Source organism: Tasmannia lanceolata, unplaced genomic scaffold, assembly GCF_043159265.1.
Source record: "Tasmannia lanceolata isolate RefF3 unplaced genomic scaffold, GAP_Taslan_0.1 ptg000018l, whole genome shotgun sequence".
Classification (NCBI taxonomy): Eukaryota; Viridiplantae; Streptophyta; class Magnoliopsida; order Canellales; family Winteraceae; genus Tasmannia; species Tasmannia lanceolata.
This window is the reverse complement of record NW_027518695.1, coordinates 65,526,015-65,538,792: the sequence shown is the minus strand read 5'-3', so window position 1 is coordinate 65,538,792 and position 12,778 is coordinate 65,526,015. Positions and strand designations below refer to the sequence as shown.

The window sequence follows — 12,778 nt, the reverse complement described above, 5'->3', positions numbered from 1 at the left end:
GTACTATAATATATGTCCTTCTCATCTTATCATATGTTGTTTAATATGTATACTTCATTACATATGATAAGTGCACTCATTTGGAGCATGGTTGCTCCATATGGGTTGTTTTGGCATTGTCTTATGCTTTTATATGTATTTTGAGTTTAAGAAAAGTAAGCCCATTGCCTAGATTTTAAGGTCATATCCTATTAGGCTTCATACTTATTGTGGATAATCGAATGTGCTATCATCTATTCCAAGGATAAGTTTTGTTGGCCATGTACTCACTTTCATTCATTTGGCCTATTGTGTCATATCATGCATTGCCATATAGATTTCACCTAAGGCCAATGACATAGACCTAGGAGGAGAGCTAATCTTTGCTATCTTCATATTTATATGGGTCATTGTGAGATGCTCACATTGTCCATTCAAACATATCCCCTCTAATTGAGCTAAGAATTGCATATCATTTTACATATTCTTTCATAGGAGTGAACTGAAATTGCTAATCTTAGTTCCTATGGATTTGATTGCTTATCATGTGTCATTTCACTTCATGATAAGTTTGTCTGTCATGCTATATTATGATCAAATGCTCATTTCTATGCATGTCAATTTCATAGAACGTTTTTAACTTGAAAATATCTATTCTTGCTTATCATGATGGGTTCAACATTATTCCATCCATCTCTTCATGATAAGATTCTAATAGGAATTCAAAAAATTCGGGGGCTTATCATGCTAGATCTAAATCTTGCTATTTTTCTTTCATGATAAGTAAAATATAAGCCTTAACTTGTTAATCTAATATTGTATTATGGGTCATATGGTAGATTTATATTGGATTTATATATATACCAAGATATATCCTAAAATTTGTGCTAAATTGGTATGTCTCTTTGTTTTTCTAATATAGGCTTAATTTGTATTAGTTTATTCATCTCTTATGTTGTTATGCTCTTATCATGCCATATGTACTTTGATTTTAATTGGTAGATCATGATAAGAAGCTAGGGAAGCATCTAGTTTGATTAAAAATCTTTGATGCATTACTTTTATACTTAATTGTGTATCCTTCCTTTTTGCTTATGCCAAAAGGGGGAGAAGTATGAAATTGATTAGATTGTCCATAATCCATATGCATGTATGCTAAAACTTGTTAAATTTATCTTATGCATATGTTGAGGGGGAGTAGTCACACTCATTTTTCTTATCTAATCCTCATAAGAGGATCCTCCCACCTCTCTAATCAATTTGGTTTGTCATCATCAAAAAGGGGGAGATTGTTAGCCCAAGGGTTCCCCATGGGTTCATTCAATCACCTTATTTTGATGATTAACAAACGCAAATTGATTAGTCTTTTATGGACTAATTGTTTGCCTTGAGTGTTGTGGTATGGACAGGAAATTCACAGGTTAATCCATGCTAGCACACACCATTGATGGCCTATACTTGAAGATGAACCAAACACGTGTCAAAGGAGCTAGAGCATACAAATGATCAATCATACCTTGGAGGATCAACCAAGGAGAAGCTCAACATTAGTCATCTCAAAGCATTGAACAAACAAAGAAAGATCGATGAAGGCCAAAGCTTGGAGATCAACAACTTGAAGGAGTGGTCCATGCAAGAGACCAAGACTTGAAGATGAGCTTTAAAATTGAAGATGTGAGTAATGAGTCGTGCTAGATTGTATAATTTAATCCCACTTAGGTATCCCTTGTTGAGGCATAATCAAGTCACTGATAAGGTTCCAAACAATATTACAATATAAGGAAAAGACCTGCGGACCAAAGCCCTAGTGCCATAGATAGCTTAGAATTGCAAAAGATTCAAATCGGCACTTAACACTTGAATTTTGAGATCAGGTCATAAATCCTATCATAACTGATCCTAAACATTTTCAAATATTTTTGAAATTATTTTTAACAGAAAGCGCTCATCATTTCCATTCAAATCGAGAATAAGAACGTCGAAATCCGACGAGAAACGAGTGAGATATGAATTTTACAAAACCAAGTCTGAAATCTGGAAAATATCAAAAATGCCCTGAAATAGACCCGTTGGGAAGTTGCCCAGAATTACAGAAATGCCCTTGTAACGGCTAGTTTTGGATTTTCTCTATATATATATGGGTTCCCTAAGCATGTGAACCAATCTCTCTCATTCCTAAACTTGTTGTAAACATATTAGAGAGTGGAAAACACCATTATGCCTCAATTTGGGAATATCTAAAGGGATTAGACCTAGGCTTATCTTTATAATTATCTTTGAGAGACTCTTGTGAGATTTACATTGTATCAAGCCTTCAAGAGGCTAAAGAGTGTGCTTCAATCTTCTTCTTCATTGTAAACTTGGCAACAAAGGACGCCGTATTTAAGACCCTTGGAGCTTGGACACTCGGATTGTACAAGGCAAAAGGAACACCGTATTTAAGTTCCTTGGAAGATTGTGGATTCCTCAATGAGACAAAACTTGAGAAGAGTGGAGTAGGTCTTGGGGTTAAGACCGAACCACTATAAATCTCAGCGTCTCTTGTGTGGTATTTATCTCTCTCACCCTCACTCTTATTTGTGCTTGCATTTATACACTTAGAATTAAGTGAATAGTTAGCAATGGTAATTAACTTGCTTATCTAGTACCTTGCTAATTAGCCCATTTAATCTTGTTAATTAAGTTTGCATGAGCCTTCCACCAAGTGTTTGATAAAAGGCCTAAAAGAAACCATTCATCTAATTCCTTTACCTTGTTGTGGGATTTACATCTTTAATCAACCACCAAGTATTTTCATAGAAAGATTAAAAAGGGAATAATCAACTAGGGTTTTCAAAAGTCATCTAACAAGTGTTTGACAAAAGGTCTAAGAGAGGATATTCATTTAAGATTTTGAAACTAATCTTACAAAAATATTTAAAGAGGATAAATTTTTTTAAAGACACCCAATTCACGCCCCTCTTGGGTTGCCTAGTAGGATTTCAGTTATCAAAATCAAATATGGGCTTTTTCTGTTGTTTTGGTGGTCAAATCAAATGTAGAGTCAGGGGGAAGAAGGGAGCAAGCGTCCAGCGCCTTTTTTCTCACTCTCCCGTAGAAAAGATGGCCTTAAATGGGACTTAAAACTTGTCTTTAATGGTGCCTCTATGTCTTTGCTTTAATGGTGAATATATGTCTGGTTGGATTTTTTCTTCCAGCGAGATCAATTCCTCCTCTTTCCAGTTCGAAAAGGCTCCCCCTCTTTAGGATGCCTGGGTACGTATATATCTTGTTCCCTTTGCATGCAATCCTCATTTATCACATGCCACTTGGACTCTTCTAATCGTTTTAGAGAAAATGCCTTCTTTCCCTAGATAGGGCTGCACTCTGGTCGTTGTAGGAAATTAGTGGCGTGCTTGCTAATCTTACGTGTGAGCTTCCTCATAATCGTAATGATGAAAGTTGTGGCTGAGATTTTAGTGATAATGAGATGACATGTGGCAGGATCCTACGGTCACACTGAATTTAACTCTATCACCAGTATTATTATCGGTCCCCCCCAAGGAGCTAGGGGAAACGATATTTTCACCCAATTCTTGGTGGGACATAGGGCAGGCGAGATGTGCGGGCACACAGTGCCACTACTATGCATCATATGACCAATTCTTGGTGGGACATAAAGTCCATTAAGGTGTGACAAATTCGGGTGGGACCCATTGCAAGAGGCCCAATTAAAGAGGTATAACAAATTTTCTCTGTGTAGGAAATTTAGGTGGGCCCATAAAGAATCATGTTGTCGATGTAGTCAATTTCTGTGGGTCCTATTGTGCGTCAATGATGTTCTTCCATAGTGAAAATTACAGATGAAATGAAAGGTGAAATCATCTTGTTTTTGACTTGAGAACACAATAGTATCTAAGCCGTCAATTTCGTGATCGTATGGTGATGTGATTGCGGGTCCCACACACCGACTCTAATTCTGTACCTAGGGTAAGGTCACGCCCCATCATGATATGCAAAATTTAGCGTACCTCAGTAAAGAGAAATGCTTCACTAGGGTTCAACCTCGCCGTATTATAGTGTACCGCGACCTGCTATAGTATAGTGGGTCCCACCTTCGGTTGATCAGATACGTCTATTTGATAGGAATAAATGAATAATTGATGCGTTTTCTCGCAACGGTTCAGATTCAATGACAAAAATTACACAATATTTGGTCTTAGGATTGAATAAGTGGGTTGTCTTTCGAGTGAAGCCTCTCAGACGAAACGGTTCAGATCAATCCAAGTAGGACTCATTACATTTTAGTCGGTGGGCTGCATTATCCTGAAATGGGGTGGATCCTTGTGAAGCATTCCTTTCTTAATAAAGATCCTGACTAGGCAAAAATTCACTTTTACTATCAATAGTAAAAGACAATTTATGTGCCATGCAAAGGAGAAATAAGAGGCATGTATGTGAGATCAGTACCGTTCATATTGTCATATTGTAGAACAACAATAGACGACCAAGATGGCCTTCGGCCCATCCTCAATGAAGCTTGATAGTCTCGACACATTGGATCATCTGATCATGGTATTCTCAATGGCATTTGGTCGGTCTAAAGGTAGCCCTTCAAATCAACGACTCTGATCACACAAACGAGGTAAAACTCAACCCACTAGTATCTTTCAGAATGGAACATAAAAGAGGGGCCCACTTGTTCTATGATCCAAACCATTTATCTGTTAGGCCTCACTATGGACGGACCATGTGTCTCGAAGGATTAGGATCATCCGATCAGAGTGAAATTATGGCCCACCCATTGCAAGGCCTAACCTGATAAATAGTTTAGATCACTGAAAAAACTGGCCCTCAGAACCCAAAGAACGAGGGCTGAAATGAATACATCATGTGGTGGGCCCTCTTGAATGTAGCCAATCTGGTTTCATCAAGAGTGGAACTTTTCTTTTTAATTTCAGGATCCAAACTACGCACATGACATTAGCATGATCAAGGCCGTTCATCCACGGCATGTACCCATCGCTAATGCTCTGTTCGTTTCAGATTATGACAACTGATTCTTAGCCCTAAACTTATTATTGGACTCAAATTTAAGGCATTGTTCGTTTGAGATTATGATAACTGATTGGGAGCCTCTAAACCGATTATTGGACTCAAAATTAATGTAATTATCATAATGTCAAACAAAGAGGGCCTAAATGTAATTTTTGAGTCTAATAATAGGTTTTGGACCCAAAATCGGTTGTCATAATCTGAAATGAACAGGGCCTAAGAGTATGGTAATCGGGACCATGAATATGGTTGGTCATCACAAATGAAGTCCTACAAATGGACGGTTAAGATCACTTAAATGTGGGACCCATTTCAATTGTATAACAACAATAAGGTTGCGCCGAATCGGAGCAGATAATGGAACGGTGGCATTGATGTAAATTAAAGTGAAATGCGAGATGGTTTTCAAACCGCATCCCGTTAAAAAAGAAAAGGAACAAAAATTCAAACAATTCAAAGGGTTTTAGTTGGTGTAAGAGAGGCAGTGAAAGCGACAGGTGAGACGGGCCGCTGCACAGTATCCCGCGCGTGGCAGCCGAATCCCGCTAAATCTATCACTCAGCCGGTACAAAAACGACACGCGTCGCCGCCCGGTCAGGCAAGCCTCTGAACGAGCGTGTAGAGCCGGCCAGTATCCGGGCAGGACCTGTGCCTGCCCGGGTCTGGACTGTCTGTTACTATTGTTTCACGGCGACAACGTACGAAGGTGGGAATCGGATGTGGACGGGACGTGTTTGAACTGACCGGGGGCAGCCCAATAATTGCCCCCCACGCTGCCCGACATTAATGATGTTGTCGCTTCTAAGATTGGCGGTTAGCCGGCTAAAGCTCAGGTGGTTCATTTTACTGGCTCGGCTTAAGTAGTTATCTTTATCTGAGATCGTGACCGTTGATTAGAGATCATGAGTTGTGGGGCTACAAAATCAAGGGGGCTTGTATGTGAGATCAAGACCGTTGATTTTGCAGATTGAGTACTTCAATCAAGTGATTTTGTGTCATTAATTTTCTACTAAATAGACTTCACTAATACTGGTTTCAATCTTAATTCCTTGCGAGGAGGATAAACCCATGTCATGGACCCATTTGATAACGAGTGGTGGGCACACCAAGGAATGGTGTATTCTTTCATAAAGATTTTTTTTTATATATTGAATGTGGAATGTGACAAAGGCTTTGTCGAGCTGAGTTGAGTTGAGTTGAGTTGAGTTGGTTGTGGAATGTGACACCTATAGTTCAGATTTTAACTTTTAAGGTATAGGGTTCAGGGTCTGACAAATAAACCATCTTGACAATTAGGGGTGGCAAAATTGGCCGAACGGAACTAGAACCAAGCCGAAACCGAACCGAAAATTTGGTTTCGGTGTGGTTTAAAACCGTGTCAAATTTCGGTTTGGTTCGGTTTGGGGATCAAACCGAACCGAAACCGAATATTTCCACTTATTATGAGTAAGGGGTGGCAAAATTGGCGGAACCGAACCGAAAATTCGGTTTTGGATCGGTTTCGGTTTGGTTTTACCAAACAGATTCAAATTTTGGTTCGGTTCGGTTCGGTTCGGGGGTCGAACCGAACCATTGCCACCCCTACTGACAATCCAGTCGGTGCATCAGTCCACCAATGGTAATAGTCAGGAAACAAAAATGATTGATTAGATAGTTAGCAAAATGATATTTCCACCCCTTTTGTTTGTCTTTTTCTAAAAAATAAGAAATATGGCAAACAAAGGAGGTTAAAGTGCATTCATACTTTGAGACAAGACAAAAAATAGTGAAAGAAAATAAAGGAACATGATGTAGACTATCTATTTCTATTTATGGATAATCTGTGTGCTTGGGAGTCCTTGATGATTAAATAAACCAAGATTTTACCGTGACTTCAATTTAAGAGAGACGTAAAAACACGAGCCTATGGGGTCACTTCTGCAACTTGATAACTAGCACTGAAAATCATTTTTATACTGAATGGTTTAGTCCAAATTGGGTCCAAAAGTTGGTTATAAGGTGTCATTTCTGTCCTGAATTAATAGGGCCAGTGAAATCTCTTATGCAAAATCATCTAAAACACACTAAACTTATTTATGTAATCCAGGAGACCAAATTGAACAATCCATTTAAAAAATAATAGAAATGTATAAACCAAAGCAAAATGATATTTCCACCCCTTTTCTTTATCTTTTCTTAAAAAAACGACGAAACATGGTGAGCCTTGATGTACATATATCATTTTCCAAACTCGAAGGGCATGTTTGGTGACCCCAAAAATATTCCATGTAATTTTAGCTGGGCCACTTTGTGAGAGATAGGATCTGGTAGTGGAATAAGTAGGCAACATCAGACAAGCATTTGGACTTAACATCAGACAAGCATTGGATTTGCCTGGAATGAACTGTTGATGAGCCAATGATCAATGACGTGGCACCAACCGCCCATGGAAAGGGTGTTATAAGAGACGGGCATTCGATTTGTCTTTCGTGTCTTTTAGTTATCTATTAAAACACACATAATAAGTTGGGTTTTAAACACCTCAATCCTTTGAGTGTGTCCACCTTTGGTTTTCTATAAAAAAAAGAAGAAGGGAAGAATACACTTAGATACCATGTGGTTTCTAACACATTCAACCTAACCCCTAATGTTTAAAAGTTACAAGTAGACCCCGTGTGGTTTCAATTTGTGTAAGATAGACCCCCTCAGTTTGTAGCTGATGGGAAATGCAACAGGCCATCCGCAGAGTGCCTTCTGCAATGTTCCCTAGCAAATCCCTATCTATAATTATGTTAAAATAAAATTGAAGCATTCAATTTTCAGTGAAAATATTCAATTAATTTGGTTGAATTTGGTTGAATTTGGGATGTCATTTCTTGTTTGGTGCCAATATTGTGTCGGACCCACCAAAATTCCAAGAAATAATTTTTCATGATTTCCAAACATGCCCTAAAAATACCCATCAAGCCGAGCCCATCTAGAGCCAAGTACCTTTACAAACGCGCCAACAGCTTCAATAGTTGGAGAACCCTGAGTCACGTTTCCACTGACACCTCTCTCTCTCTCTCTCTCTCTCTCTCTCTCTCTCAAACCCCATAAAACCCCATTCCCCATTCGAAATGTCTCCCCTGTTTACTCTCTCATTCACACAAAACACCTCGAACCAACAACAACAAAAACCAACCCAAATGAGGCCACCACAAATCCCACCCCCAGAACAACAAGACCAACTCCAATGCCCTCGTTGTGAATCCACCAACACAAAGTTTTGTTACTACAACAACTACAATCTCTCCCAACCTCGCCACTTCTGCAAATCCTGCCGCCGCTACTGGACCCAAGGTGGCTCCCTCCGCAACATTCCCATCGGTGGCTCCATCCGTAAAAACACCAAACGCTCCAAGGTGGGTCCCACCACCACCACCTCATCATCCTCCTCCGAAGCTTCATCCGCCGCTCCTCCCGTAACGGTATCGGCCGAAACTGATTTTTCGGTATCAGCTGATATTGACATGACTGGAAGCTTCAGCTCTCTTCTCGGAGAGCCGTTTTTTAACAAAGGAGGAAGCAGGTTCGGGTTCGGACTCGGGCTTGGGCCGGGCTTAGAGGATATGAGCCGAGGGGTCGTTTGGCCTTTGACTGTGGTGGGAGAGAATGGAGAGAACACGTGGCAGTTCGGGAGTGCTGATGGGATTATCGACGGTGTGGATTCGTTTGGCTGGCCGGATCTTTCTATTTCGACTCCCGGACAGGTTTGCAGTGATTTTAAAAGTTAAAAACCCTTTTCAACTTGTAGTGGCATTTTCGTGAATATTTTTGTTTTGAGGGTCCTTTTGCAAATAGGATGGGTGTTGGGCTTCTGTGGTCTTTTTACTGATTTCTTGTGTGAGGTGAAAATCAGTATTTGAGATTTTTTTTTTGTGTTTTTTTATTTTTATTTTCAAGGAAGTGATAGCCTTATAGGGAAATATATATTTCTACTTTTTTTTTAGGGTTCCGTAAAATTGTGCTCTGCATTGAAGAAATTGGTAAATGAAAATAGGGAATGCCCTTTATCTTGATGTAAATTTCAGATGAAAGAAGAGTAGTTTAAAAAAAAATAGTAAATTCTGCAAAGGTGACTATAATGGTAAATTAGATGCTAGTATAAGGACAGTTTTGTAATTTTGTGATCATTATATACCGACCATGTTTAGTAGCTGACACCCAACTATCCCATAAAGTTTCTCATTCTCTTCTGAGTGCCAATTAGTGAGTAAAACTCTGAATAGAAAAGTTTTGTAAATATCACTTTCCCACTTGAAAAATAATAGAAAAAACAGTAGTGGGTCGCACCTAATCAATATGAACAGTTGAAGTGGTAGACACCTGGCCTATTTTTCTATGAGAAATTCAGAATTAGAAAGGAAGAAAAGAGATGGAAGCCAAATTTTTTTACTAAAAGAGAGGTAATGAGGTCATAAAAGTGCACGAAATGGCCTAAAAGGAAGGGAAATGTAACGGTTTCTGTGAGAATGGATCACCGCTTGAGGATAATTTCACCCCCTTCAACGTTTTTCTTTGCCCTTCAAAACTTAACGAATAATTTTGAAGGGGGGGATTTTTTCCATGCCCCGTATACAAAATGCATGGAGGCTATTCTAGCAGTAGGGAAGAGCTAAAACAAAGTGAGTAGTGCCACTATCAAAATGCGGCAGTGCTGTTAGCAGTCCTGTATATTTAATTCTTAGGAAATGATATATTTGCTTCTTTTTTTAACGACTTGGGACAGCCCCTCTAGGGTAAACGAGTAATCTTAGATACACCAGAAGGGCGTGTCTACGCAAAAAAAAAAGGGGGGCGAATATATCACTTCCCCAATGTGGAACACTTCAGAAAGTGTCACTTTAATGCTTGGCCCAAAGACGGAATTTATATGACTTTTGACTACAACAGAGTATAGGGCAACTGATACATAGTACCGGTCATGTCTCATATAGTCATGTCCGATAGCCCATTGCCATGCCACCATAGAACACATGCATTCATCATTCGTGTGCTTTTATTAAACGTACACGCGTACAGTGCCTTCATGTGATATGCCTGTACGCTGGACATGAATGCATATGTTAATTCAACCAATCATGCATGCCCATGGCCCATGCCCCATGCCATAACAGTCTACACATGCAACTATGCTTCAACATTCTACAGATGCATTCACTTGCTCTGGTTAAAACTAGGGGTGTAAACGAGCCGAGCCGAGCTTGGCCAGGCTCGGCTCGTTAAGCTCAAAAGCCAGGCTCGGGCTCGAACCAGGCTCGCGAGCCTTATCGAGCTCGAATTATTTTAATTTTACACCCCTCATTTTCCCTAGACAGCCCTATCTAGTGTTATTTTACTATTCTTTTTACACTAGGGGGTGGTCCAAGTAACAAATGGGGTTCCAAAAAAGAAGTGACATATTTTGCCTCCCCCTTTCACTCCCTAGACAACCCTTTTAGTGTATATATTAATATATAATATATATATTTAAACATATTAAATTCTTAACGAGCCTTAACGAGCCGAGCCTGGCCTAACTCGGGCTCGGCTCGTTAAGCTTAACGAGCTTAACGAGCTGGCTCGGCTCGGCTCGTTAAGGATTCGAGCCGAGCTCGAGCGAGCTTCCGAGCCTAAGCCAAAATTGACACCCATAGTTAAAACCATGATGCTTCAACATTCTACATTCTACAAATGCTTCGAACTCGAGTATCATTAGTAAGGTTTTAAATTTCGATTTTGATTTTGGTCATCAGCCAATTTGAAACCAAGGTTTTAAATTTCGACCAAATCTGAAATTTCAGGTTCAGGTTTCGACCGGAACCGAAATTGGGTGAAATCGAAACGTTGCAAAATTTGGACCAAAATTGAAGGAATATCTCCAAAAAAGCTTATTTTAATTCTTTATTTAATATTATCCGAAATTTTGGAAATTTCATTGAAATTCTATACCCTATAAAATAGGTTTTAAGAAGATTTCGTCAGATTTCAGCTGAAATTTTAGTTTCGGCGAGGACCAAAATGCATTCTTAAACCGAAATTTTAAACCTTGATTGAAACACTTTGGTTTTGGTACAAAATTTCAGTTGGAATCTTATAAAATCACTTAAACATTTTACTACGAAAGAATGGCCGAAATCAAGGTAGGATTTTTCATTACTAGTTTTGCATTTTATTTTTTATTGGTTGTTAAGAAATCTCTCAAAGGAATCAATTTGTTCATCTTTTCTGCCAGTCGAGTTAGATTTTTGTCCGGGCTTCTGTTAAAATGTCAGAAACTTTGCTTCTTTTTTTGGGTTTTTGAGTAAGCTAGGGTTAGGCAGGACCCGACCAGATATATTAAAAAAGCAAAAGAAGTACATGGGAAGCGACCACATGGGTCAAAAAACAGAGGAGCCCCAAGGGCCCAAATTACACTCTATGATAGACTGCACCCTCGCGGTCTGAAGTGATACACTGGAGGAGACATGGAGGAGCGAGGAGCAGCGGAATGTCTCTTCCTTTGAAAGGGAAGCAGAGCATAGAGATAGAGAGGATATCAGCCGCTGTGTTACCTTCTCTCCATTTGTGGCTGATGCGCCAAGATGCAAAAAGTGATTTCGACATGAGGATGTTATTAATGGTTTGAAATTTTCTCCAGGGGGGATCTGCTGAACCGAGAATGACATCAACAGCAAATTTGGAATCGGATTCTATCCAAATCTTTGTGATGCCCAATGACAGCTAAGTCAATTCCATCCTTGATGGCCTGCAGCTATAATTCGAAAATTTCTTCTTTTTCCAAGTTGATTTGAGAATATACCTACAGCCACCAATGCCTCCCCCATCAGAGTCAAGGGAGGCATCAATATTGATTTTGAACTCATCTCTGATTGGTTTGTCCCAAGAGCAGTACTTTTCTAATGGATCAGGTGGGAGGAGTTTGTAGCTGATGGGACATAAATACAGAAATCTCGCCACGTGTCGTCCATGCACCAATGGAGCTTAATCATTATTAAGAAAGGTGCTGATGAGCGGCAAGACCATACGGTTACGACACGTGTCACCTTCTCGCCGTCCAAGCCTCGTCATCACAAATTATGGAAGGGATTACGCAACGAAACCACGTGCGCCATCAAACCAGGAGAACAGCCCAATCCTGCGAAGGAAAGTTCTCTCTGTAATGATAAAAAGGCCCGCACGCCACCCCTTAAAAGCAGGAGAAGGGGAGGAGAAAGAGAGAGATATCTCTGGTCTCCCTCAAGACAACCTGAAAGAAAAGGGAGAGGGAAGGCAATAACAGAAGAGGCCGGGAGCTTGGTCCCACTCTCCCTGTTCGTCCCCTCCGACCCATCCACCCACATACCAAAAGAAGAACCTGCGCCTTGGCCTTGGTAAACCTGATCAAACCTTCACCTTTTCTCGCTGTTCTTTATATTGTTGGTCCATAATCTGACTTGGATGTCGAAGTGGTCGTCCGGGACCCACCCCAGACCCCCTGACCCCCTTTGTTTGTGATTGCAGACCCCGCGGAGGCTCTCTACCCACCGCGTGATCGCATACCCGGATTCCGACGCCATCATATTGGCGCCATCCATAGGACTCGTTGAGTATTGAACGCCTTATAACAATGAGAAACCACACCCAACAGCAAGAAACAGAGGTAATGACCAGGAGCCAGGCCCAGCACGCACAAACCCACTCCTCATTCCCGGGAGCCAAACTCGCTGCTCTCAGGCCAACATCAGCCCGCCTCCAGCACACCGCAAATGGTCAAATGTTTAAC

General features: G+C 40.3%; 1 protein-coding gene across 1 annotated transcript; it reads left to right on the top strand.

The window, feature by feature from the left end:
- Nucleotides 1-8,101: 8,101 nt before the first annotated feature.
- LOC143850992 (dof zinc finger protein DOF1.6-like) lies at nucleotides 8,102-9,059 on the top strand. Its single transcript, XM_077360304.1, has one exon. It carries the CDS (start codon nucleotides 8,112-8,114, stop codon nucleotides 8,766-8,768), a length of 657 nt encoding a protein of 218 aa, XP_077216419.1. The 5' UTR covers nucleotides 8,102-8,111; the 3' UTR covers nucleotides 8,769-9,059.
- Nucleotides 9,060-12,778: the final 3,719 nt, after the last annotated feature.